General features: G+C 37.9%; 1 protein-coding gene across 2 annotated transcripts in view; it reads right to left on the reverse strand.

Annotated features, from left to right (window-relative positions):
• The window catches only part of CCDC141 (coiled-coil domain containing 141), a 218,010-nt gene that overhangs the window by 20,157 nt on the left and 173,710 nt on the right, over positions 1-24,143 (reverse strand). For both annotated transcript variants that reach the window (XM_054477409.2, XM_054477408.1), the window contains exons 14-21: positions 23,607-23,732; positions 21,290-21,478; positions 19,879-20,058; positions 17,622-17,771; positions 8,107-8,247; positions 7,193-7,387; positions 5,260-5,443; positions 1,858-1,970 (exon numbers count right to left, since the gene is read on the reverse strand). In XM_054477409.2, the coding sequence (XP_054333384.1) occupies positions 1,858-1,970; positions 5,260-5,443; positions 7,193-7,387; positions 8,107-8,247; positions 17,622-17,771; positions 19,879-20,058; positions 21,290-21,478; positions 23,607-23,732 (1,278 nt within the window). The remainder of the gene's footprint in view (positions 1-1,857; positions 1,971-5,259; positions 5,444-7,192; positions 7,388-8,106; positions 8,248-17,621; positions 17,772-19,878; positions 20,059-21,289; positions 21,479-23,606; positions 23,733-24,143) is intronic.

Here is a 24,143-nt window from a genome sequence, read left to right on the forward strand (position 1 = left end):
GAAGTTCGTGTTCTTGAAGTAAAGGTTTAGAAGTGGGAAATCCCACGGAGCATAGTAGATCAGTGGGACACAGACCTACAGTGAATGCAGAAGCACAATGGTTTGGAAAGGTGACCAGCTTCAGAACACTGAAATGCCTTGAATTGGAACTTGACTTGGTAAGGAAGAGTTTGTAGTACAGTGTTGTGAAGGTGAAGATGACACTAGCAGAACTATTTAGGAAGGGTAATCTAGCTGGGAGTATAATTAGAGGACTCCTGATTACTGCAAAAGATAATCCAAGTGACAGGTTGAGCGTGAGAAAGAGAGAATGCAATCCTGACTACACTGAGTGTGTAAGGAATGGAGAATGAGGAAGTGGGAGAGGCTGTGGAAACAGCTATTTCAGGAAGAATAGCCATCAAGGTAAAAGCTGGAAAGGGATATAACTTGAAGAAAGTAGATTTTATGAAGCTGACCCTCACTTGAAGATGTGCAACGTAAATGGGAGGAATATTGTAGACAATGAAGAGCAAACAGTCAGAGGAAGTAGCGTTTTCAGCCTTCGTATTGAAAGTCAGAAGCAGCAGCAGCTCCTCGGGGGTGGGGTGGGGGTGGGGAGGAAAGAATAAATGTTGAAAAAGATTACATGAGATATGTGGTTTATTATCATTGTGAAACAATGATGGGAAGCAAATAACATATACATTAGAAATAGTAATCATTTCATATATTAAAAATTTCAGTTTTCTCAAACCTGATTGTAGAATTTATGTGTGGCTAATAATACAAAAGAAAGAAAAAGCTATGCATGAAGATGTTCATTGTAGCGTTATTTAAAATGGTAAAATGGTTAAAAAAAATCTAGATTCGTAACCAAAGGATAAAGATAATTTGGTTGGGCACCCACTGAATTAAAAGCCTCACAAACTATTTGAATGGAAGAGGCACATAAATTTATGACATGGAAATTTCTACAGAAAAAAGTGGCTGTTAGAAATAAACATAATTCTGCTCTAAACTGCAAGACCACCACTAGGCCTCAATAACAATTATCACAACAATAATCTTGAGTATCTTCGCAGTCAATCCTCCGGGCTACCCTGGGATCCACTTTGTAGATCAGGAAACAGACTCAGGGAGATTAAATAATTTACCCAAGGTCACAAATCCAATTATTTAGGGAGTTGGTATTTCAAAGCAACTGTGCTTTGCTCTACAGCCTTTGATCTTAATGACCTTGCTATTCTCCCCATCCTCAACAACCAGTTCTTTCAGCCAGCTATAAAAACAGCATTAATCAAACCAGTTTTTGACATGACATTGACAAAGAAACATATGTATTTCACTTTAACTGGTTTTGCTTAGACATAAACATATTCTCTATATTCGTTATGATCAAATTTGTATTCTACGAAAAGTGATCATGATTAGTTTACTATTTCCATGAGGAAAAGTGTTGAATGAATATAATACCTGAAGATTACTTGTATTTTCTCTGGTGCTGCAATTTGGAGAGAAAAAAAAAACCCAGGCATCTATTATTTATGAACAAAACCATAGGCTACTTAATACAAAGTTTACTGGCAGAGTCTTAATGGGACACATTTTTTAGGATATGATCCATGAAAATGTAAACCAGACACCTTAATTATGTTTAGCCTTCATTCTCAGCAATATTTTTCTCTGCAGTGATGGGAAAGAAATAGAATTAATTATGACAAACACCCAGATAATTATGTTAGAAAGCTGTAAAACAAATGTGCACATTATGTCCCTTGAGAAATTCTATTAAAATGTCTTTGCACCAGAAGACATTTGATTAACACATTTTATTTATTTTGCTTGAAAATACATATTCTAGGAAGAAGAAATTACCTTCAGTTTTTCTTCGAGCTCTGTGAGGGACTCACATAATTCAGTCACAGATTCAAGAACCTCTTTGTGTTTTGTCACTATTTTCTCAATATATTTCTGTCCTTCTTCCAAACCTGGGGAGGAGAAGGATGAAACTAGTTTTAAAGGTCAAATTTTTAGCAAGAAAAAAAGTCCAGGTATAAATTCGTCTCCCTGTCCAGTGTAAGGGCTGATAAATAATAAATATTTGCTGAACAGATAAATAAATGAATAAAGACAAGTTTCTAAAAGCTAGATATTCTAGGAAAATGATTACATTTGGTGTACCATGCCACTTTCATGTAACCTAAATAATGTTGCTACATGAATAGTCTTAAAGCTCAATTCTCCTTAGTTTCTCCTGTTCAAAACATCCAGTGGTTCCTCTCCGCTTAGAGAAGAATAAATTCCACAGGATGGCATTCAAGGCCCTTCCATAACATGGTTTCAATCTGCCTCTCCCAAATGTATGTCACTCTAGTTCTCTCCTGTATTTTATCTCCAGCCAAATGGAACCAGCAACTCCTCCCTGAAGATCCACACAGCAGCTGAGTATTCCTTCCTATACCAGGACTACTGTCCCTCCACTCTCCATTTCTGCTGTCAAAATATAACCTACTCTTTAAGGTCCACCTGAAATGCCAACATTTCTGTGAAGATATTCTTAATCTTTTCCAACTGGGTTTCTCTCTATATATTGTAATAAAAATAGCTACCATGTAGCACATGCTTATTATTTCCCTGTGCCTAAGCACTGTATAACCATTGCTCAATGTAATCCTTGGATAGATTCTACTACTATCCACATTTTACAAATGAGGAATGTGATGCTCAAAAGAACTTCTTGCCTGGGCATAGTGGCTCGTGCCTGTAATCCAAGCACTTTGGGAGACTGAGGTGGGCAGATCACTTGAGGTGGGCAGATCACTTGAGGTCAGGAGTTCGAGACCAGCCTGACCAACATGGTGAAACCCCATCTCTACTAAAAATATAAAAATTAACCTGGTATGGTGGCGCATGCCTGTAATCTTAGCTACTCGGGAGGCTGAGGCAGGAGAATCACTTGAACCCAGGAGGCGGAGGTTTCAGTGAACTGAGATCATGCCACTGCACTCCAGCCTGGGTGACAAAGCAAGACTTTGTCTCAAAAAAAAAAAAAAAAAAAGGACTTCTTTAGGTGACCCAGACAATAAATGGGGGAACAGGGATTTGAACCCAGGACTATCTGACTCTACACCCTAGGCCAAGATTGTATCACACATTGTTATGGGCTGAACTATGTCCCCCCATCCTGTCAAGTTCATATGTTGAAGTCCCAATTCCCAGTACCTCAGAATGTAACTGTATTTGGAAATGAGATCTTTAAAGAGGTGGTTAAATTAAAATGAGGCCATTGGGATGGGGCGCTAATCCAATGTGACTGGTGCCCTTACAAGAAGAGGGAGAGACACCAGGGGCGTGTGTGTGCAGAGGGATGACCACGTGAAGAGGCAGCAAGGGATCAGCCATCTGCAAGCCAAGCAGAATGGCCTGAGATGAAATCAACCCTGCTGGCATCTTCATCTTGGACTTCCAGACTTCAGAAGTGTGAGACAAGAAGTTTCTGTTTAAGCCACCCAGTCAGTGGTATTTTGTTACGGCAGCCCTAGCAAACAAGCACAAACATTTTATGTCCTTCTCACTCCATTTACCATACCATGACTTCAAGGACTAGACTGTGGTCTCTTGAATGCAGGAACTAGGTCTTAATTGTTTTTATAACAGCCAGAGCTCTTAGTAGATAACAGGTATGCACAAATTTGTTTGAGATAATTTTTTGCATGAAAATTCTGAGTTCAGTAATGCTTGAGTAGCTTGCAAGAGTTGATATAATCTTAAAGTGCTTCCCTTGATGCAAATTTTAAAAAATACATAGCTTCCTTACCAAACAGATGGAGACTCATGTCATTCATTTATTCATTCAGTGATTCATTTATTTATCAAATATTTGTTAAGCAGTTGGTATGTGCCATTAGACAGTGAACTAACAGGCAAAATCCCTCCTGGAATATGGCTTACACTCTGGTAAGGAAAGTCAGGCAACAGACAAATACCTATATAAAATGTCAATTGGTGGTAAGTGCCAGGAATACAAACAAAGCCAGATGCAAGATCTTGCATGATGGGAAGGGAATTTAACTTTTTAGGGTCTTTGTCAGCACTTCTCATGCTCTGAGATTGAATAGGCACTGATCCAGGCACAAATACGGTGAAGAAAATATACTTTCCTCAAGTTTATGGGCAGTAGAGAAGACCAATAGGTATTTATACTACAATGTAAAAAGTTCAATTGTGGAAGAAACATATACCAGGCTATGGGAGCAGAGTGTCTGCAAAATATTTAGTGCACTTACACGGTAACTCCAGCAAGAAGATGTCACCTTAGTTTCCATTAATTTTTCAATCCATATTTTATTATTTTTATGTTTCTATCCTTTTCTTCCAGAATATTATGAATAATTCATTATCAACAATTTAAGTAGTATACTACAAAATTTATGGCTCTCCATGGATAGTGTTTCATGTTATAAGAGAAAATATCTGGCAGCAGCCATGGGCAGGCAAATTAAGCATTTTGTACCAACTGTTGTGTCTTCTTTCTGGGCTGCGTTTGCCTGGTCACTGGGAATTACTCTGGGTCTCACAGGACCGATACCAGGGAATTCATGGAACTTATTCCTCAGAGCCCTCAAGAACTATCATCCTCCATGGACTTCTTAAATGGGGGGCCTCTTTTAGGAGGAAGGATCTCTCAGGCTGACATGACATTATCTTTCCTAGTCATTGAAGAGAGGAAAGCAGAACTTGTAAAATGGCAGTTTGAGTTCTCCCATTTATTCCACAAGTGAGAGGAAAGTGAAGGAGAATTTTCCAGGTCTTTCTCAAATATGCGAACCAAAAGCCTCATAGAAAGGAGAGGGCTGGAGACTTCAGTCTTAGCTTTATGTCTTCTTAAAGTATTACTGAAATTTTGTATGTTTTTCGAGGAATCACTCTAGTGGAAATTAGATTTTTTTGTTTGTTTGTTTGTTTATATAAGCTGAGTATTGTTCTGGTGTTATTACCCTAGAGATGAACAACAGGGATGGAGGAGAAAAGAGAATAGAGAAGGAAGGCTTACACAAAGTAGGTAAAAATCTGCAGGCTTTATCTGCTGTCAGAAATTCCTCCCTCTGTTCCATATTTGCTTTCCCTGGCTGTGGGCTCTTACCTTGAACATTTTCCCTGAATAGGTTGGTGTGCTGAGGACCCTGAGGACTTGCCACACTCTTGCTTTCTACTGGATTAGGCTCAGTATAGATTTGTTCAATGGCCAATCACTGAATATCTTAAAAGAGATCTCACCATATAAGCGCTGAGCAAGGTCAGTGGCCTCCTGAATCCTTTCTTCTTGCTGTGGCACTGAGGGTGCAATAAACTTATTGAACTGCTGGTGGAGAATTTTCACAGCTTCCTTTGTCTTGCACTCTGTGGAATATTTTCCAACTCTTACAACTGTGGCACTTGCATCTTCGTACCAAAAGTGACACTAAATTTAAATAAGATAAAGCACAGATGAAAGAAATACCGTCCTTCTAAGGTTCTTAATTTTGACAAGTGAAGTATCAAATTTTAATTCCCTCAACTTTATGTTCACATTGGCTTGAACTTTCTAAGTCATAATAAAGAAAATATTAAAACATGATTGTATTCTATTGCACTTAAATGTTAGTGGCAGAAAGAAATACTAATATGAAAATACATATAAATAAAACTATAATAAAGTAAAAATATGAAAATATATTTGATTCTCCTACCTTGTTAGGTTTGCCTAAAATATAATTCCTAAGAGGAATGTTGCAGACTTATAAGAACAGGCAGGATAAAAAGCATCTGGCACTAAAAAGAATCCAAATACATGCTAAATGGCAAGAAAAAAGCCAAATGTTCACAATCCAGCATAAAGAATTCATATCATTAGTAATACACTGCTAAAGTATTGCCTGATGAATACTCTAATAAATAAATTATCTTTGAAGAATAAGATTTAGTTTATGAATGGGAAAATATCATCCAACAAATAGCATTTCACCTTTTCTTAGTAGAAAATAGTTATAGTTTCCAAACACAGTGGAGAATGAGACAGTTTCTCATTAAAAATAACTGTGGCTGGGCGCGGTGGCTCACGCCTGTAATCCCAGCACTTTGGGAGGCCGAGGCGGGCAGATCACGAGGTCAGGAGATAGAGACCATCCTGGCTAACATGGTGAAACCCCGTCTTTACTAAAAGTACAAAAAAGTAGCCGGGCGTGGTGGTGGGCACCTGTAGTCCCAGCTACTCGGGAGGCTGAGGCAGGAGAATGGCGTGAACCCGGGAGGAGGAGCTTGCAGTGAGTCGAGATTGTGCCACTGTACTCCAGCCTGGGCAACAGAGCGACACTCCATCTCAAAAATAAATAAATAAATAAATAAATAAATAAATAAATAAATAAATAAATAACTGTGATGGAAGCAATGTCTGACCCAGGCCTGAAGCACTTATGCAGAGTGAGAAATAGAAACACATGACTCTGTTAGAAGTTGGTTTTAAATAAGTGCCACAAAGGGACCACAAACTTATACATCATATGTAGAAGACTGATCATTTTGATTCTCCTTAATCTGGTGTTAAATCTAAAAACTCAGCTGCATTAGTGGTAAAGACGTTCTGTATCTCAAACAATAATGGGCAACAAAGAACATTCAAGAACTTCAAGTGCAGAATTTCTTCAATACAAAGTGTTCAAACAATAACTTTAACTTCCCAAATTTCATACATTTTATGTATACTCTACCATTTATCTTCTTGACAGTAATAAAAGAAAACACCAATAACAACTTTTTGTAGCGAAAAATCACAGTATCACTTTTTAAAATAAATATTTTCAAGTTCTGTGAAATAAATAAGCCATTCTGAGCATTTTAAACAGATATCCAGCAGTGAACATAATTTCATGATAATTAAACATCTTCATTTGATGAGGTTATGGAGAAACAGGAACCCTCATACATTGCCGGTAAATTAGTAAAGACTTTTCTCAAGAGAAATTGACCAATAAAATCAAAGATCTTATAACATTCATCCCCTTAGGTCCAGCAATTCTATTTCAGAGAATTATCCTAAGGAAAAAAAATCATGAAAAGGAGCATGATACATGAATATAATGACAATAACAGCTAATGCAACATTGCTTTAAAGTTGCAAAATGATTTTTGAAAACAACATTACAACATGGATATCACTGCAAAAAGAGAATACCTCTTCTATCACCTCCTGGAAATGCTCAGTCAGGTCCAAATTCTTCTTGTAATCTGTCACAACTTTGTCAAAGTCATCCACATGTTTTTGCAAATCATTCATGACTTCCAAAAGGACATTAACTTTATCACTTGGATAATTTAAGAAAGAATCAGAGGTTTTATTACTAACTTTTTCCATTTTCCTTTTCAAAGCCTGTGTGAAAAACAAAAAGTTTTTAAAATAACATTCAATTTGTATTTATGATGCTAGTGACTAAATACTGAGAGAAAAACTGGTAAAAGCTTTTGCAGCTTCCTCCAATCTATTAAAATAATTATTATTACAAATATATTATGGAAAGAATGGGTTTTCCCCCAAATTCTATTGATTTAGCATTCAGCAAATAAATAGAAAATGTACACAGGTGTATTCCAGATTTTGAGACTAGTAATATGATCTTTTTTAAAGAGATTGATAATTAAATCAAATACTTGTCCTCAATAAGCTCACTGTCTCCTGGAAAAGGCATTCAAATAATCCAGCCAGTACATGTCATAATCAAGGCAGGAATAAGAGGCTATAGGAGCAGCAAAACTAATGACATAGATGGATGCAAGAAAAGGAGGAGGAGTGTAGAAGGCATGACATGCATGCATCCATGCGTGTGTGTATGTGTTGTGGAGAAGAATGGAAGTAGACAGGTTGGGTTTGGCAGAAACCATTCTGGATCTGCCTCAAGAGGTAAATCAATTTATTATGTATTTTTACATGAAGGATAAAATTGTTATAAAAATGGAAAAATACCCTTTGAGTCCCAATGCTACAAAAAGCCAGAGTTAGGTATTTAGATTTGAAATTCAAAACAATTTTGCAATAATTGTGTAGTACATACATACACATGCGCACATATACAAACCATACTTTCTTGTTACCTGCATTTTTTCAGCATACATATCAACTTGCTGAATTTGATATCTAAGCACCTTCAGATTTCGAGATTTTTCATTTTTCTTAGTGTAATTAAACTTCAAATTATTGAATTTCTTTTTGATATCTTTGAATGTGTCTTTGAGCTGTAGTTCAATAAAAAGAAATAGGTGGTTTCCTTAAAATGAGAAAACAAAGTCATTTGCAATAAATCAAAGCATCTGAACACTTCAAAATATTCATAATCTTAAAAATGTATTTAGGGTAATTTTCCCTCCCTCCCTCCCTCCCTCCCTCTCTCTCTCTCTCTCTCTCTTTCTTTCTTTCACTCTTTCTCTCTCTCTCTTTCTTTCTTTCTTCTCTCTCTCTCTCTCTTTTTTTGAGACAGGGTCTCACTTTGTCACTCAGGCTGGAGTGCATTGGCGCGATCTTGACTCACTGCAACCTCTGCCTCCTGGGTTCAAGTAATTCTCATGTCTCTCCTAAGTAGCTAGGACTGCAGATGTGTGCCACCATGCCTGGCTAATTTGTGTATTTTTAGTGGAGACAGGGTTTCACCGTGTTGGCCAGACTGGTCTCGAACTCCTGGCCTCAAGTGATCTACCTACCTTGGCCTCCCAAAGTGCTGGGATTACAGGCTTGAGCCACCGTGCCCGGCCTCAGAGTGATTTTCATTAGAAAACAAATCTGCCAAGTGGACATACAAAGTGAATTTAAATATGTCTTCCAAATATAAGTAATTATAAAATGTTTGTTAATACTTTTCGATTTGTAATTTTTAATTAGGATTATAGCTATAGAATATTCCTTTGTCCCTCAAGTAAGAAAATTTCTCACATTTCATACATAAATTTTAACAACTCTAGTTTTCTTATTTGAATTTATTAGATATCTTTTTTCCCATTCATTCTGTTTTCAATATACTAATATTTGCCCCAGATCTCTCTATCTTCCAATACTCTCTCACAGCCACCATGTATACATTTATTAAGGCTCCTAAAAGCTATCCATGTTGAAGAGGTCAATGAAGTGTTGACATTTAGACCACCCAGGACATTGGTGGGGTGGAAGAGAAGACCCAATATGAGATTTAGTAGAAAAATAACTAAATCTGCCCAGTTAAAAATTATTTTTCATGAGCAGTTCTGAAAAGAGTTTTACTTCTTAAATATAGACCATTAACTTCAGAGATCCTTCAAAAACAAAAAAAGTAAAGTGAGAGTTGTTGCTAATGACAGCTAGGCTAACTTGTGTATAAATAAAGCATATAGCTATACATAGGGGATAGATTTTGACAGTCTTAACAACAGTTCAACTCTACCAGTGCACCAAATTTCTAAGCAGTGCAGTTGCATTAAATGCACCACTTTCTGTCCCTTCTCTATATTTAAGAAGGATAAGCGTATTGACAGGCAACTCTCTCTTTGTATTATCAACAAAGAGAAGTACAGAGAAAAAAACACCTTCTCAGATTATATGGAGGCATTTAACAGCAAGAGTGAACAATGTCATGGTTGATAAATTTGAGCTAAGATAAGAGAAGTCAGAAAAGCATTAAAATTCTTTTCAATGATAGCAAACAAATTATTTGGGAGGGAATAAAGACTGTGCATGTGCTAGATTTTAGAATCATAATGCAGAAAAACATACTTGCCCTACAAAATGCATGCTTTCTCAAAATGCTTATTTCAAATTCTGCAGACTGTGAAAATAAAGCCTTTATCTTATCTTTAACACTTCTTGGAGACATCAACTTTAAAGCCCTAGTGGAATTGCGCACGGAAATTATTAAACTGATAGAATTTTTGCATCTGATACACATGTACTTAATCAGTGTTGTTTAGTTTATATGGTAAAGTTGTTGAACATTAAGCTACAAACTAAACCAAGCATAGAGACCGCATGAACCACTTTAACTGATAAATAAATCAGTAATGTTCAGAAAAAGTGAAAAGCTTCAGAATTTGAACATTATTTCTCTATTAGAAACTCAGGGGAATATTTAAAAGATCATATTCAGTTGATATATTTGTGAAATAACTAATAAATATTTACATTCTATGGCACTCAATGTTTTAATGTGCATATGTTTGGTTTTAACAGGAAAGGATAAATAATGTCAATTTTATAAGATTGAGATATAAAGGCATTATATCCTTAGTAATTTACATAAAATTTTGGCAGGAGTTTTTGCAACTACAAATGTAATAAGTACTACATCTGAGGAAACCAGACATTATTGTTTTAAAAAACATCTCAATAACGAGTTACTATTTAATGAGTGCAGAGTTTCTGTTTAGGATGATAAAAAAGTTCTGCAGACAGATGGTGGTGATGGGTTCACAACAATGTGAATGTACTTAATACCACTAAACTATACACTTAAAACAGTTAAGCTGGTAAATTTCATGCTATGTGCATTTTACCACAATTAAAAATAAAGAGAAAAAATGCCCTGTCACTAACATTTATCCATTGGAAAATAAACGTATATATTCTTCTACTTATATATAAGACTATATAAAACATAGTCTTATATATTTTTCTCTACTGAAACGTGACATGTATCAGAAAACCTTAGTCTAGAGAAAGGAAGAGGGGCTCTGTCATTAACCTGATAACCATTGGATTACATCTGCTTTAAATGGGAAAGTTCAATGTCTATTTGAAAACTATATGATAAATAGAGAAAGGCTGAGATTTAATACTTTCTCAACCATGAGATTTTAAATCTACTTTGGATTAAGAAATTTAAGACTGATAAATGATGAGTGTGATTTGATTTCTGTTTGCTTCAGAACGTGTGCACTTCCACTGAAGATGATTTATAAGGTCAAAGAATGTTCATGACACTATGAGTATGTGAAATGGGATCAGCTTCTTTCTGACACATGAGCTCCCTTGACAAAGCTGCTGGCCCTTTTCTCTTTTGGTTTCGCTGGAAATCCATTTTAAATCTAAATCTCTGTGCCTTTTTCAACTCAAATTCAGGACTACTGCAGATATAAGTGGAAGGCAGTATGCATGAAACTACCTTCAGTGATTGAAAAATCTTGTCATTCTTAATTTTCTTACCTGCACTTTCCAATATGAAAACTTAACTTCCCATCTAATCCCCACATAACTTGTGGTCATATTTTTAAAGGAACCAAGGGCCATAGTTGCTGGGCTGTGGTATCACTGTTCACGCAGCTGTTTCTAACTTTAGTCAACTTGTCAACAATGGGGAATGGCGGGATGGGGCTGAGACAACTGCTCAAGTTGAGCACACAAGTGGAGAAAAACACCCCAAGCTTGGGGTGAGAAAAAGTTTACCCTGTTAGAAATCTTGAAATGATGTTATAATTCATATTAAAGTTCCTCAAAGTCTTCAGAAAATTAGGGAAAATATATTTTTAATGAATAATTTTATTTTCCCATCTTTTCACGTGTTCAGCTCCTCTATATTTACCATAGAATAAACAGACTGAGTTAACATAGCTATAATTAGAAATAAGTTATTAAGATTTAAAAACTATAGCTATTTTGAAATTAGCAGAATGAGCATCTTTGCCAAATTTTCCAGTACGCCGTAAGCCCCCTCAGGGTTAGGAATAAACAAAGCTTCTTTGGAAAGAAGCAGAAGGGAAAGAGGCTGATGCCAAGTGAGGCTGGCTTGCTATTGTTAGTCTTGACGAAGCTGGTTGAGCCAGCTTCAACACAAGAATGTATTATTTATAAGTTTGCTGCTGTCAAGGCCAATTTGTGTGAGGGACATGGGATATTTAAAACAGAAATGCATTTAATGCATTTAAAAAGAAAGCCTTTCCTTAGAACTATGGCACATGTTTGGCCAGAAGCAAAAATATAAAATGACTGGTCAATCTCCACAATGTCCACTTCATGAATGTCATTTCTTGCCTGTCATTTTATTCATGCCAGAAAAAAGCTTTTTGATGCTCATCTTCAGTAACAGAAAGCTGTGATGTTATCACCTCCGAGGGATGCTTCATTCAAAATCAAGAGACCCAAATGCTCAAAATTTAACCCAAATCATTTGCTACAATTATCAGTTATCACTTAGGGAGGCTGAGGCCAGTGGATCACCTAAGGTCAGGAGTTCAAGACCAGCCTGGCCAAAATGGTGAAACACCATCTCTACTAAAAATACAAAAATTAGCTGGGCATGGTGGTGCATGCTACTTGGGAGGCTGAGGGAGGAGAATTGCTTGAACCCAGGAGGCAGATGTTGCAGTGAGCTAAGATCGCACCATTGCACTCCAGCCTGGGCAACAGAACAGGACTCAAAAAAAAAAAAAACAGAACATTTTTTTTTTGTAGAGGCAGAGTCTCACCATCTTGCCCAGCCTGGACTTAAACTCCTGGGCTCCAGCAATCCTCCTACCTTGGCATCCCAATTGTAGAATATTCAGACTTAGTGCTAGAGAGATTTCAGGACAAGACTTTTTGGCCTCCTTCCATTTGGCAACCACTCCCTTGTCTTCTTGTGCTTGAGGTCAGCTGCTAGCGGCTGAAAGTGGGACAACTTGGGAAGACATGACAATTACTCTGTCTTAAATTGTAGGTAGCAACAGGCATCAGTAATACATATTTTGTCCATTTTGCATGTTTTATGTCTTCATAATATGTTTGCTAAGTTTTGTTTTCTGAACATGATAACCATAATTTTAAACTTCAGCTCTGTTTATTCTTCAGGAAGTTTCCACAGTCATTTTGCAGATGTTAAAAACCAAAATGTTAACATTTTAACCTTATGGAATGGATGCTTTTAGAGCAAATTGTAATCTTTCTTATCCTCTTACACATACCATCCAGATGGACCCAGGATGGGGCCCACTAGAGGAATGGCTGTGACTGTGAAGTCCCATGGGTTTTAATGCTATCTAGACTCGAAGTTTCCTGAGGATGTTTGTGTTCTTTTTTTTTTTTTTTTTCAATAGACAGAGTCTCACTCTCTTGTCCAGGCTAGAGTACAGTGACGTGATCACAGCTCACTGTAGCCTCAAACTCATGGGCACATGGGATCCCCCTGCCTCACCATCTCAAGTAATTGAGACTACAGGCACACATCACCACACTTGGCTAATTTTTAAAATTTTTTTGTAGGGCTGGGCATGGTGGCTCACGCCTGTAATCCCAGCACTTAGGGAGACTGAGGTGGGTAGATCACCTGAGGTCAGGAGTTCAAGACCAGCCAGGCCAACATGGTGAAACCCCATCTCTACTAAAAATACAAAAATTAGCTGGGCATGGTGGTGCATGCCTGTAATCACAGCTACTCGAGAGGCTGAGGCAGGAGAATTGCTTGAACCCAGGAGGCAGAGGTTGCAGTGAGCCAAGATCGTACCATTGCACTCCAGCCTGGGCGACAGGGCGAGACTCAGTCTCAAAAAAAAAAAAAAAAACAAATTTTTTTTTTTGTAGAGGCAGGGTCTCACCATCTTGCCCAGGCTGGACTGGAACTCCTGGGCTCCAGCAATCCTCCTACCTTGGCATCCCAAAGTGCGGGAAACACAGGTGTGAGCCACTGCTATTTGTATTCTTACGGCTTGGTACACAGAAGCCCCATTAACACATTCGTTGAGTGAATATAATGGAGTCCTTTTTAAAGAAAATGATGAATTCAGGTTATAAATCTTGAAAAATAATTATTGTCTGTACTATACCATTGTGCTGCCCTGTTGGGTGTTTTGCTGTCTATGCAAACTCTTCCTCTGCTTCCTTTCCTGACAGTGGGTAGCAGTCCATGGTCATTTTGTCAGTGGCAAAGCGCTATACAATGTCAGGCGGTTTTAATTTTATTGTGTATGTGTCTATAGCAACACTATTCCTCTATTCTAATTTACTGCTACTAATTGACTTGTATCCCTGGAACTCATTTGACTGATTTATTCAAATTGAAAAAAGAATTTATGCCATTAGAACATGTGACCGATACATGGAACATATATACTAAGTCCTTTTCTGCATAATTCCTGATGGGCAAGATGTTGCTACGGTGGAAAATTTCAGGGTAAGGTAAAATAATTATCTGGAAGTTCTATGTGGAAAACTTGAGAAAATGGATACCAACCCGATTCTGTCATTACTATTCTTTTCAGCAAAGTAATTGTGATCTGTAATATGAGCCTCGAGTTACAAATTTCCATTAATATTATGTAAATGTAAAGGTAATTTTTTTGGTCAGGTTGAAAGAAGAAAACATGCTTGATATTTACTTATTACATTTCTAAATGTAGATGTGTAAAGAATGATGTTTCTGTGTCATGTAATATGGCAGAGAATATGTCTACTGTGCTTTGTGTATGAACAACTTATTTATATAGCCAGGCAAGAAAAAATATGAATTATATTCAACATTCAAGCACACAAATGTATCTTTGTGTGAAATGGGCAGGAAAAAACACAAAGTCTGACAGTCTGAAGATTATTTTTCTAGTAGGTAGACATGAAGAAAATAAGGTTCTACAATTTCCTATGTCTTCATATGAAATTGGAAAAAAATGGTTTTTTCTCAGAGATAAAGCACAAACTATCATTCGCTGTCTTTAAGGCACATCACATTACATTTTTAAAAATTACATTTAGAACACTTTATTTTGGCTTGAGGTACTGAGTTCTTTTCTAAGGGCTTTCAGTGTAGTTAAGACCATGTAAGTTAGCTACAGCACAGTCAAGAAAGAAATTTTTTGAAATAACCAAATGAAATGTACTATTATATCAGATCATACAAACATCTTAGATATACCAGAAAATAGGGATAGAAGAGGAAAGCATAAAAAAAGAAGATATTTAACATCAGACCATGCAGTGGTTGAATGGCACTGAAATATTATGTAAATAGTGAATTCTGAGTTTAACAAATGATAAGCATGTTGGTGCCCAACAAATGAGTCTGTGGCCTGAAGTTGATTCCCTGGAACACCCTGAGCTGAAACTCTGTTGTCTTGTAGCATATTCATAACATGAAAGTCATATGCTCCTCAGTTTTCCCATCTGAAAAATGAACATACTGAACTGGACATTCTCCAAAATCCATTGCAAGTCAGAGTCTGTGAACTTTCTAACAGTACTTCAAGCACATTGAAAGTGAAACTGTGTTTAAAAATCAACTTTAAACATTAAATGCTATACTTGGTTTAGTCCTCTGGCATGTTATCTCATTTTAATTGTTTATACAGAAAAAAATTAGTGTAACGTATCGTATTTAATTTTAAATATGTTTTAAGCAGCTATACCCAAAGACTAATAATGATAACAAAATAATAATGTCTAGATAGCAAATATTATTACCACTGTGGAAACTGGCCATCTGTTTGGCCTCTGCTGTTCACAATATAAACTGGAATACACGTATTTTATTTTCCTAAGAGGCACGGAAAATATTCCTTCTGATTATTTTCCCTTAGGCCTGTGGTGGGAAAGTCCAGGGTGTGCACACTCACTATATCTCCACAAAAAAGGAAAAGTGACAAAGACTCAAAGTTCTCAAAGGTCATTTAAATGTGAAATTGTAAGTTACATAAAAGATTAACTGGATCAGTAGTGGAAGCAAATGGGAAGAATATCTCTCTTAAAATGTAAGAGCATGCTAAAGTGATACCTGATTCCTAAATCAAACCCGCATGTATCTGGCTGCTCATTCCTGACACGGTACAGACAATCCTGGGGCGTCCCTACTATTGACAAGAAGGGAAATTTGTCATCCCGGCCGGCTGGCTCCAAACACAGTCTCATCATGAGGCAGTCCCTATAAATAGAATTCCTGCTGGAAGGGCCTGAACAGGGAGACCCAGCTTCATAAATGTCACAGCTCTACAGGGAGATAGAAAAGGAGCCAGAGGGGGCTGGGAAAACCCCTCAGCCTGCTCCACTTGCGCTTTAGCAAATGTAGAGCCCAACCATCGCTGCAGAGGGAGGATTTTGGCAAAACAAAGGTTTACAAATAGAAGTAGAGGAGGAGGAAGAGAAGGAGGGAAAACGGGAAGAAAGGGGGGAGGGGAGGAAAGAAGAAAGAAAGAGGAATAAAGAAGATCACTTTAAGGAAAGACTGTAAAGGAATAATTTCCATAACCATGAATCCACATTTTGTAGACTTGGGGAGACCAATGTGCTCTGACGGTTTTCCTTAACAAGACATGATTGACCCGTAAGCAGCAGCACAGGAACCGGAAGTGGCCATTCTATCACGTAGAGAGCAAATTACACTACCGCTTCAACCCCGAAGAGTTGACGCCTCTCTAGCCAAAAGTAACTCCCTGGAAAACAAATTATGAGCTGAAACTCTGCAGTCCTGTAGCACACTGCTGAAATGAACAACATTATCAGATGTCAGTTCCTGCTTCCCTTGTGTTTAACAGAATCCAAGTGGCCACTCCTGCTCTCTTTCGCTCTGGTTTTCCTTCCAGCCATGGTCCATCCTGCACCTGCCTGTGGTCTGTAAATGTGTGGTCTACAGGAAGGGCCACTTCAGAGCCAGGCCACCATTAAAGCTGAGTTATTTATATATATTTCTGTGCTTTAATGTTGTTGGATAATATTTGATACTTGCTGGGTCTAGTTGATGTAAACTGGGCATAAACAGAAAGTGAAGAAAGCTTACTGCCTCCTTTACCACCACCTTCTTTCCCAATGGACTTATGGCTTAATGGGCTCAGAAACATTTTGCTCTAAATGGAGATAAATCTAGAATTATGTGCACCCTTGTGTTCTGCTATCTCTTCCCAGTCAAGAATCAGAACCATTGCTATCCCAATCTGTGAGTTGTTTTCTCCCAGAACAAGTAAGCCTTTCAATGGGAAGCTTAGCTAGGAGCAGGTGGTGGTTGTGACTTAGTGAATATCTAGGTGTTGTGGATTTGTTACAGTTGAGGGGGAGAAGGTAGAATTAAGCATGTGGAGGTGCATGGATGTAGAAGATCACTTTGATGTGTTATTTCTTTTTTCTTGAAGAGTTTTTTTGCCAGAAAAGCCAGTCAGTTTGAGTAAATATGAAACCAGCCACTTGACCTCAGTGCTAACACTTTGTAGCCTCCAAAGCAAAGTGTCTGCTCCCTGGCCCCCGGCACCATTGATTCACCATGAGTCAATGACCCTTAAATAGAACCTCAGCAGGCTGGAGTTGGCTGCAATGAACTGGTCAATGTCACCCCTTCCTCTGGGTCCTGAAAAAGCTGTATCCACTGAAGCAAATGACTGCTATACAGGTTTGAGGGAGAAGGAGGAAGCAAAAAACAAACAAACAAAAGCAACCAAAAAAACTGTACTACTGAATTATAGGTTTTTCTATGCATTGACATCATACTGACTTCAACAAATTTGAGAGCTTGAAGTTCACTCAAACTTCCAGATCCCTGAGGTCACTGCTCAGTGGATTAAAAGAAATAAGTGAGAAGAAAGTCTCCTGATTCATTGTTTGTGTGTGTGTGTGGGAGTGTGCACATATGTGGACATTTAGACACATGCTTTAGGTTCAAACAGCTTTTTGGCAATGTGCCAGTTCTCACCCCTCCCACCCCCACCTCATTTATCTCGTCTCTCATGGCACAGTACTCCACACTACGGGACAGGGTCCGTTCATACTCCTCAGCTTTGGCACGCCACTTCATGCTGTCCTCCTCAAGGAGCTCCAGCTGCTGCTGTAGGTTCTTTGCAGAAACATTAGAGCAGTGCTAAAAGAGACAAATGGTGGTAACAGAGAGAATGGACGAAACAGCAGTAAGACGAGTAGGATATTTACCTGAATTATGAAACTCGTAAATGATACTTTTTAAAAAAAGAATAGGTTCCTGATTTATTTTACCTTAAACATATTTGAACATAATTATTTCAGAAAGAAGCCAGACACCCAACATTATGGAAAAGACATTTCCCAGCTCGAATCTCTAGTGTTGAAGATTTGCTCATCACACCCAACTCCTCAGAGATGCCATTCATTATAGGGTATAATTTTTACTTCAAAAGGCATAAAATATGTATTAGAAACATTTGATTTCTGCACTATAATTTTCCTGTCAACTTGAGCCTAACCTCAGGTTCATTATGCAAGTGCTCCAATCTCAGCTCAGCACAGTGGGGCTGCCAGGGCCAAGGCCAGAAGAGGATTGGGGAACAATTTACATTATTTGCACAAAGTGAGACTTCTTGCTTTCTTTTTCTTTTAAAAATAAATGTACTAATAAAATAAACTCTTTAAAAAGAAAGCTCTTTCCTGGCAAAAAACCAATTCCATTAACAACAACAGATAATTTGTATTTCTATATCTTTCAGTTTAAAAAATATATATTTTAGATTCACTGCATTTCATATAGTTTAGTGGATATCTTACATGTATTTTAAAATAAAATGGGCCATTATGATTTTATTAATGTTATACCTATTGTTAGAGTAAACATAATCTTTTCTCCCCTCAAGTTAGAAATCTGGAGAAGGATTTTTTTTTTTTTTTTTTTTTTTTTTGTTGGTGGTGGTGGTGGTGGGTTTTTTTTTGTTTTTTTGAGATGGAGTCTTATTTACTCTGTCGCCCAGGCTGGAGTGCAATGGCTGGATCTCGACTCACTGCAACCTCCGCCTCCTGGGTTCAAGCGATTCTCCTGTCTCAGCCTCCCAAATAATTGGGATTACAGGCATGTAATACCACGCCTGGCTAATTTTTGTATTTTTAGTAGAGACGGAGTTTCGCCATGTTGGCCAGGCTGGACTTGAACTTCTCGGCCTCCTAAAGTGCTGGGATTACATGCGTGAGCCAATGTGCCCAGGCTAAAGAAGGAATTTTTTTAAAGAATCAATGTCTAGTGTATTACTGATGAAAATTTGATCTGGGAATATTTCCTTCTTTTAGGCCCCTCTTTTGAAGTCTGACAGTGGCATCAAACAAATCCAACGAGCCCTAGCTAGAATCAGGAGGCTTGGACTCCTCCATTCTGGGCTTTTATGGGTAAGGCGGGAATTTGTTTGCTTCAAATTCTTCATCCATAAAATGATAGCTCTGGCCTGGATGAACTCTAAGATCTAGATGGTCTTCCAGATCTGCAATGCTGAAACAGCACTGGCCAACAAAATGTGAACCACACAAATAATTTAAAATTGTCTGGTAGTCATATCAAAAAATCAAATGAAAAGACAGAGCAAAATGAATTTTTATAATATAATAACCAACTATGTCCAAATGTCACCATTTTAACATGTAAGTAATATAAAAAATACTAATGTGATTGCTTTTCATAATACCTCTTTGAAATCTGGTGTGTATTTCATACTTTGAGCATCCTCATTTGTTGCTAAATTTTGATTAGAAATATTTGATCTGTATTTTAATTTTTTAAATTTACAGTTTCAAAAGTTGATTCCCATACCCAAATTGTTCCCAACATACTTAAAAGTTTTCCCATAACTATACTGAGGATCAATTTTTAAATTTATATTTAAATTAATGCAAGTTAAATAAAATTAAAACTTCAGTTTTTTAGTTGCATTAGGCACACATCAAAGGCAAAAAAGTGACTGCCACGCTGGACTACACAGATCTACTATATAAATACACTTTAAAAAATTTTTTTCATGAAAATAGAGGTATTCAACAAGACTTGTACATTCAGATTTTCTACTTAAAATTTTTTCTTTTGTCAGAGGGTAGAAACGAATCACAAATAACTACCCCAATGGTTTAATTTATTTTTAAATTTAACATATACTAATCAATCTGCCTGGTTTCTTTCATATGCTAGCCCAAGCCCCAGCTAGAACTGAGTCTAAATGATAGTGTTATTAGATGCTTACAGGCCGCTGCACTGATGAGATGATGTCCACTCCTAAGGAAAGGGCCAGTCTGTGGAGATGGTCTACACGGGCTTGCTTTTCCTGAGAGCATCGGAGGTGAATCTGCACATCATGGGCATCACCCAGTTCCTTCGGCTGCTCTACAAACTCCAGCTCTCTTGATTTGATGAGACGTCCCAGCTACAATTTAGGGCATTAACAATTAACCTGGGGTTTTTTTTTTGTTTGTTTGTTTGTTTTTGAGACGGAGTCTCTGTCTGTCGCCCAGGCTGGAGTGCAGTGGCGCGATCTCGGCTCACTGCAAGCTCCGCCTCCCGGGTTCACGCCATTCTCCTGCCTCAGCCTCCCGAGCAGCTGGGACTACAGGCGCCCGCCACGACGCCCGGCTAATTTTTTGTATTTTTTAGTAGAGACGGGGTTTCACCGTGTTAGCCAGGATGGTCTCGATCTCCTGACCTCGTGATCCGCCCGCCTCGGCCTCCCAAAGTGCTGGGATTACAGGCGTGAGCCACCGCGCCCGGCCTAACCTGGGTTTTATATGAAGACAGATTTTTTTTTTAAGCCTAATTTCTATAGTACATTTTGCTAGCTGGTCGAAATGCTGCCAAGCCCATTTTTAAACTGTCGGCATTAGCCAAATAAATGTTAGAATGCTGCAAATCCAGTGGTGGTAAAATTGAACTGCTAACGTTGTCAGTTCCATTAAAGAAGGAAACAGCCTTTTTGGTCATGACCCAAAACCTTAGCAAGATCTAGGTCTGTGCTCTGAGTAAATTTAGAGGCTATTTTAAAGGGATATTAATTAATATTCCTCTATCTTATGTTAATAGAGACCGTAACTATGAAGTTTTTGTAAAAATGCCACCAACAAATAGCACTCCATGATGTCAGGTACTTGAAGTGCAAAAAAAAAAAAAAAAAATCGAACTTAGTTTTCGCCCTCAAAGAGCCTAGAATTGAATTGGGGAGGGGGGGTGGGAGGGGGGTGGGAAGCTATGCTTATCAAAAAGTAATTAAGAATCAAGGTAGTAAAATGCAAGATATGTGGAATAAACAATGAGCTGTAGGATTTTTGAAGAGAGAGAAATCATTCCAAGTGAGGTAGGATTGTTGGAAGGAGGTATAGGATTTAGATAAGAGGGAGGAGAAAGACAGACTTGTCAAATAATGGCAGCCTGAGAGTCAAGGGTTGGAGTTAGGTATGTGTGCATCATCTCTGAGGGACAAAGAGCTCAGTTTGGCTGGAACAAAAGGAAGAATAGGAACATAGTGAGAGAAAAGATAGGGGCCAGATTGTGTAAACTTCTGATATTAGAAGACACAATTTGGCCTTTATTTATTATATAATAATTCATTTTTAATTGCATAGTTTAAAACTCAGGGTTTTTCAGACATCCCTTCTAAGCCTTACCTCTTCCTTGACTTGATGGAACTGGACCACCTTGTACAGGATATCCTCGTAATCCTGGATTCTCTCTTTCTGTTTTTGATGGAAGTGAATAAGGTCCTTCAGTTGTTGAGACTTTTCTTTTACAGGGGCTCCTTTGCCAGTTAACTCCTCTGATTCTTTCATAATGTACTGAACCTCATCATTCAATTGCTGAAACATTGAAAGCAATAAAAAAATCTTGCTTTTAAAGAACTTTTTTACTTTACAACTGACAGTATAAAGGTCTAAACAATGAATCACTCTTTCATTTGTTAACAAATACTTATTATGAATGCCCCCATCCTCCAAAATATTTGGGCGTTGTGCTGGGTGATAGAGATACATTTTTCTATACTCACCTGAGAAGTTTACAAAAAAAAAAAAAATAGCATGAGCAATGCAACAAAGGTTTCAAAGCTAGGTGGAAAAGCAAAGTCATACATTTCTATGGCATACCAAATATTCTATTCATCTGTTAAGTAAATGTATTTTAGATATTTTATGCAGCCCCATGATTATTTCTGATATTTAATACGGACTAGAATCAGGTGGTATGGTAAAAACACCATGAGAAGACGGGTGTAAAAATATATCAGGGGAATAACTTGTGCTCTATGATAAAAGAATGATCAGAATGAACCACCAGCTGAACAGCATAGTAGATAGACTGCTTCAAAAGCGGTCATCCCATGATCCACAAATAGCCATCACATGTAGGGAGGGATAAACTGCCTTCCCTTTCACCCAGCATTGCTCAGATAATCCAGATTCTGGAATAGAATTTGCAAAGGGGGAATACTTTAAAGACAATGCTACTATAGGCTGGGCATGGTGGCTCATGCCTGTAATCCCAGCATTTTGGGAGGCCAAGGAGGGTGGACCACCTAAAGGCAGGAGTTCAAGACCAGCTTGGCAAACATGGCAGAACCCTGTCTCTACCAAAAATACAAAAATTAGCTGGGCATGGTGGCACACACCTGTAATCCCAGCTACCCCAGAGGCTGAGACACGAGAATCACTTGAACCTGGGAGGCGGAGGCTGCAGCAAGATAAAATTGTGCTACTGAACTCCAACCTGGGCAACAGAGTAAGACTCTGTCTCAAAAAAAAAAAAAAAAAAAAAAAGACAATGAGAGAAAGATAGAGAATGCTACTATCATTTCAAGCGTAGATCTTTTGTATGAAAGGTAAAAGTAATGGAAATGATTTAGACTAAGGAGATAATTTTCAGAAGAGTGACCTAAAAAGGGTCTTCAAGTTCAAGCATTTGGGCATCAAATATATGTGCACCACAGTGACAGGGCTAAAGAAGTGTGGCAGTGGTCCTGATTTAGAGGAGCTTACACGTACATGCAAACTTGCACACAAACAAAATGCATATAAGCAGATAACACAGGGTGTATTAAAGAGCCTAATATAGGCCAGTCACATTTGCTGAGAGTTTTAAAAGAGTTTTCTGTGGATTACAATGGTGGGTGTGTTTGTGTGTAGCAGGTGTGGTGGTTATACTTTACGTTGGTTTTTGTCTTAAAGGAACCTACAATGAGATACTCCCTAAAGGAATGTTCATTATTCTGATTCTGGGATTCTTTGAAGCCCACATTTATGAAGTAGTGACAGCTAGAAACACAGGTATCTAAATTTTGCAGCAAAGCATAAGAATCCAGGCAGAAGTATAATGTGAATAGCAGCTGGCAATTTTTGGCAGTTGTGTCACATTTTGGAGAGGCAGGAGGTAGGGAAATAGGGACTGCGTTAAGCAGTCAGGGTCAGGAACATGACTCATGGTTTTATTGCTCATATCCTGAAAGGTGGACTGGAGAGTACAGCAAAATTCCTGGGGTGATGGTACGTGCCTGGGGTGCTGGTGGGTGAGGACAGTGACATAACAGTGGTCACCTCAGGGACCCAGGGCAGCAGAGCCTCTGGGTCCGAGGTTGCCCATCCTTGTTCTGAGATGTCTCAATTTAAAACACCTCTGCACTCCCCAGGAAAAGAATTAGAGTGAAAATATAGCATAAATATATTACTAGTTTAATTAGCCATGTGAATTTTAAAAATCTGATATAAAAATCTATTTAGGATATTTTGTAGCCCTAATGCTGGCATATCATCAAATTCAAAAGAATGCAGGAAAAAAGTCAGAAAAATGTCTCTACAGTGGATTTTTAGACAAGCAATACTTATTGTTTAAAGAAATAGAAATTCACCAGCCTATTACAATTAATCAGGTAAACTGCAATCAAACAGTTTTAAGTATTTTTTCCATTCACCCAAATCCAGCAATATATTTCTTCACCTGGAACTGAGGCTTCATGTCATTCCATTTTTGTCGTAGATCTAAAATGAACTGGAGGCTCCCTCCAAGGTCAAGTGCAGACACAGGCATAAGTGCTTCCTGAAGGAGTTTTAAGTTGTGAGAAGTCTGAAATAAATATTGGACAGTTACACATGCATTTTCTTTGACATCTCCAGCAAATGTGATCATTCTAGATATGACGCAGAGTGTGATCAAATTTTTCAAACCCCATGAAAACACTCAGGATGTGGCATGAGCTCAGGGTTCTAAACCACCAAGGAGTAAGGCCCTTGGTTTCTGCTGCCTTTTTTGGTTTTATTGTGGTAAAATATACATAACAAAAGTTACCATGTTTACCATTTTGGGGTGTACAGTTCAGAGGCATGATATTTAATACATTCACATCAATGTGCAATAAACATCACCACCATCCATCTCCAGAACTTGTTTATCATCCCAAACAGAAACTCTGTACCCATTAAACAACTCCCCATTCCCTCCCTCTCTCTCCCAGTCCCTGGTAACCTACATTCTACT

This window comes from Pongo pygmaeus, chromosome 11 (assembly GCF_028885625.2).
Source record: "Pongo pygmaeus isolate AG05252 chromosome 11, NHGRI_mPonPyg2-v2.0_pri, whole genome shotgun sequence".
NCBI classification, from domain to species: domain Eukaryota; kingdom Metazoa; phylum Chordata; class Mammalia; order Primates; family Hominidae; genus Pongo; species Pongo pygmaeus.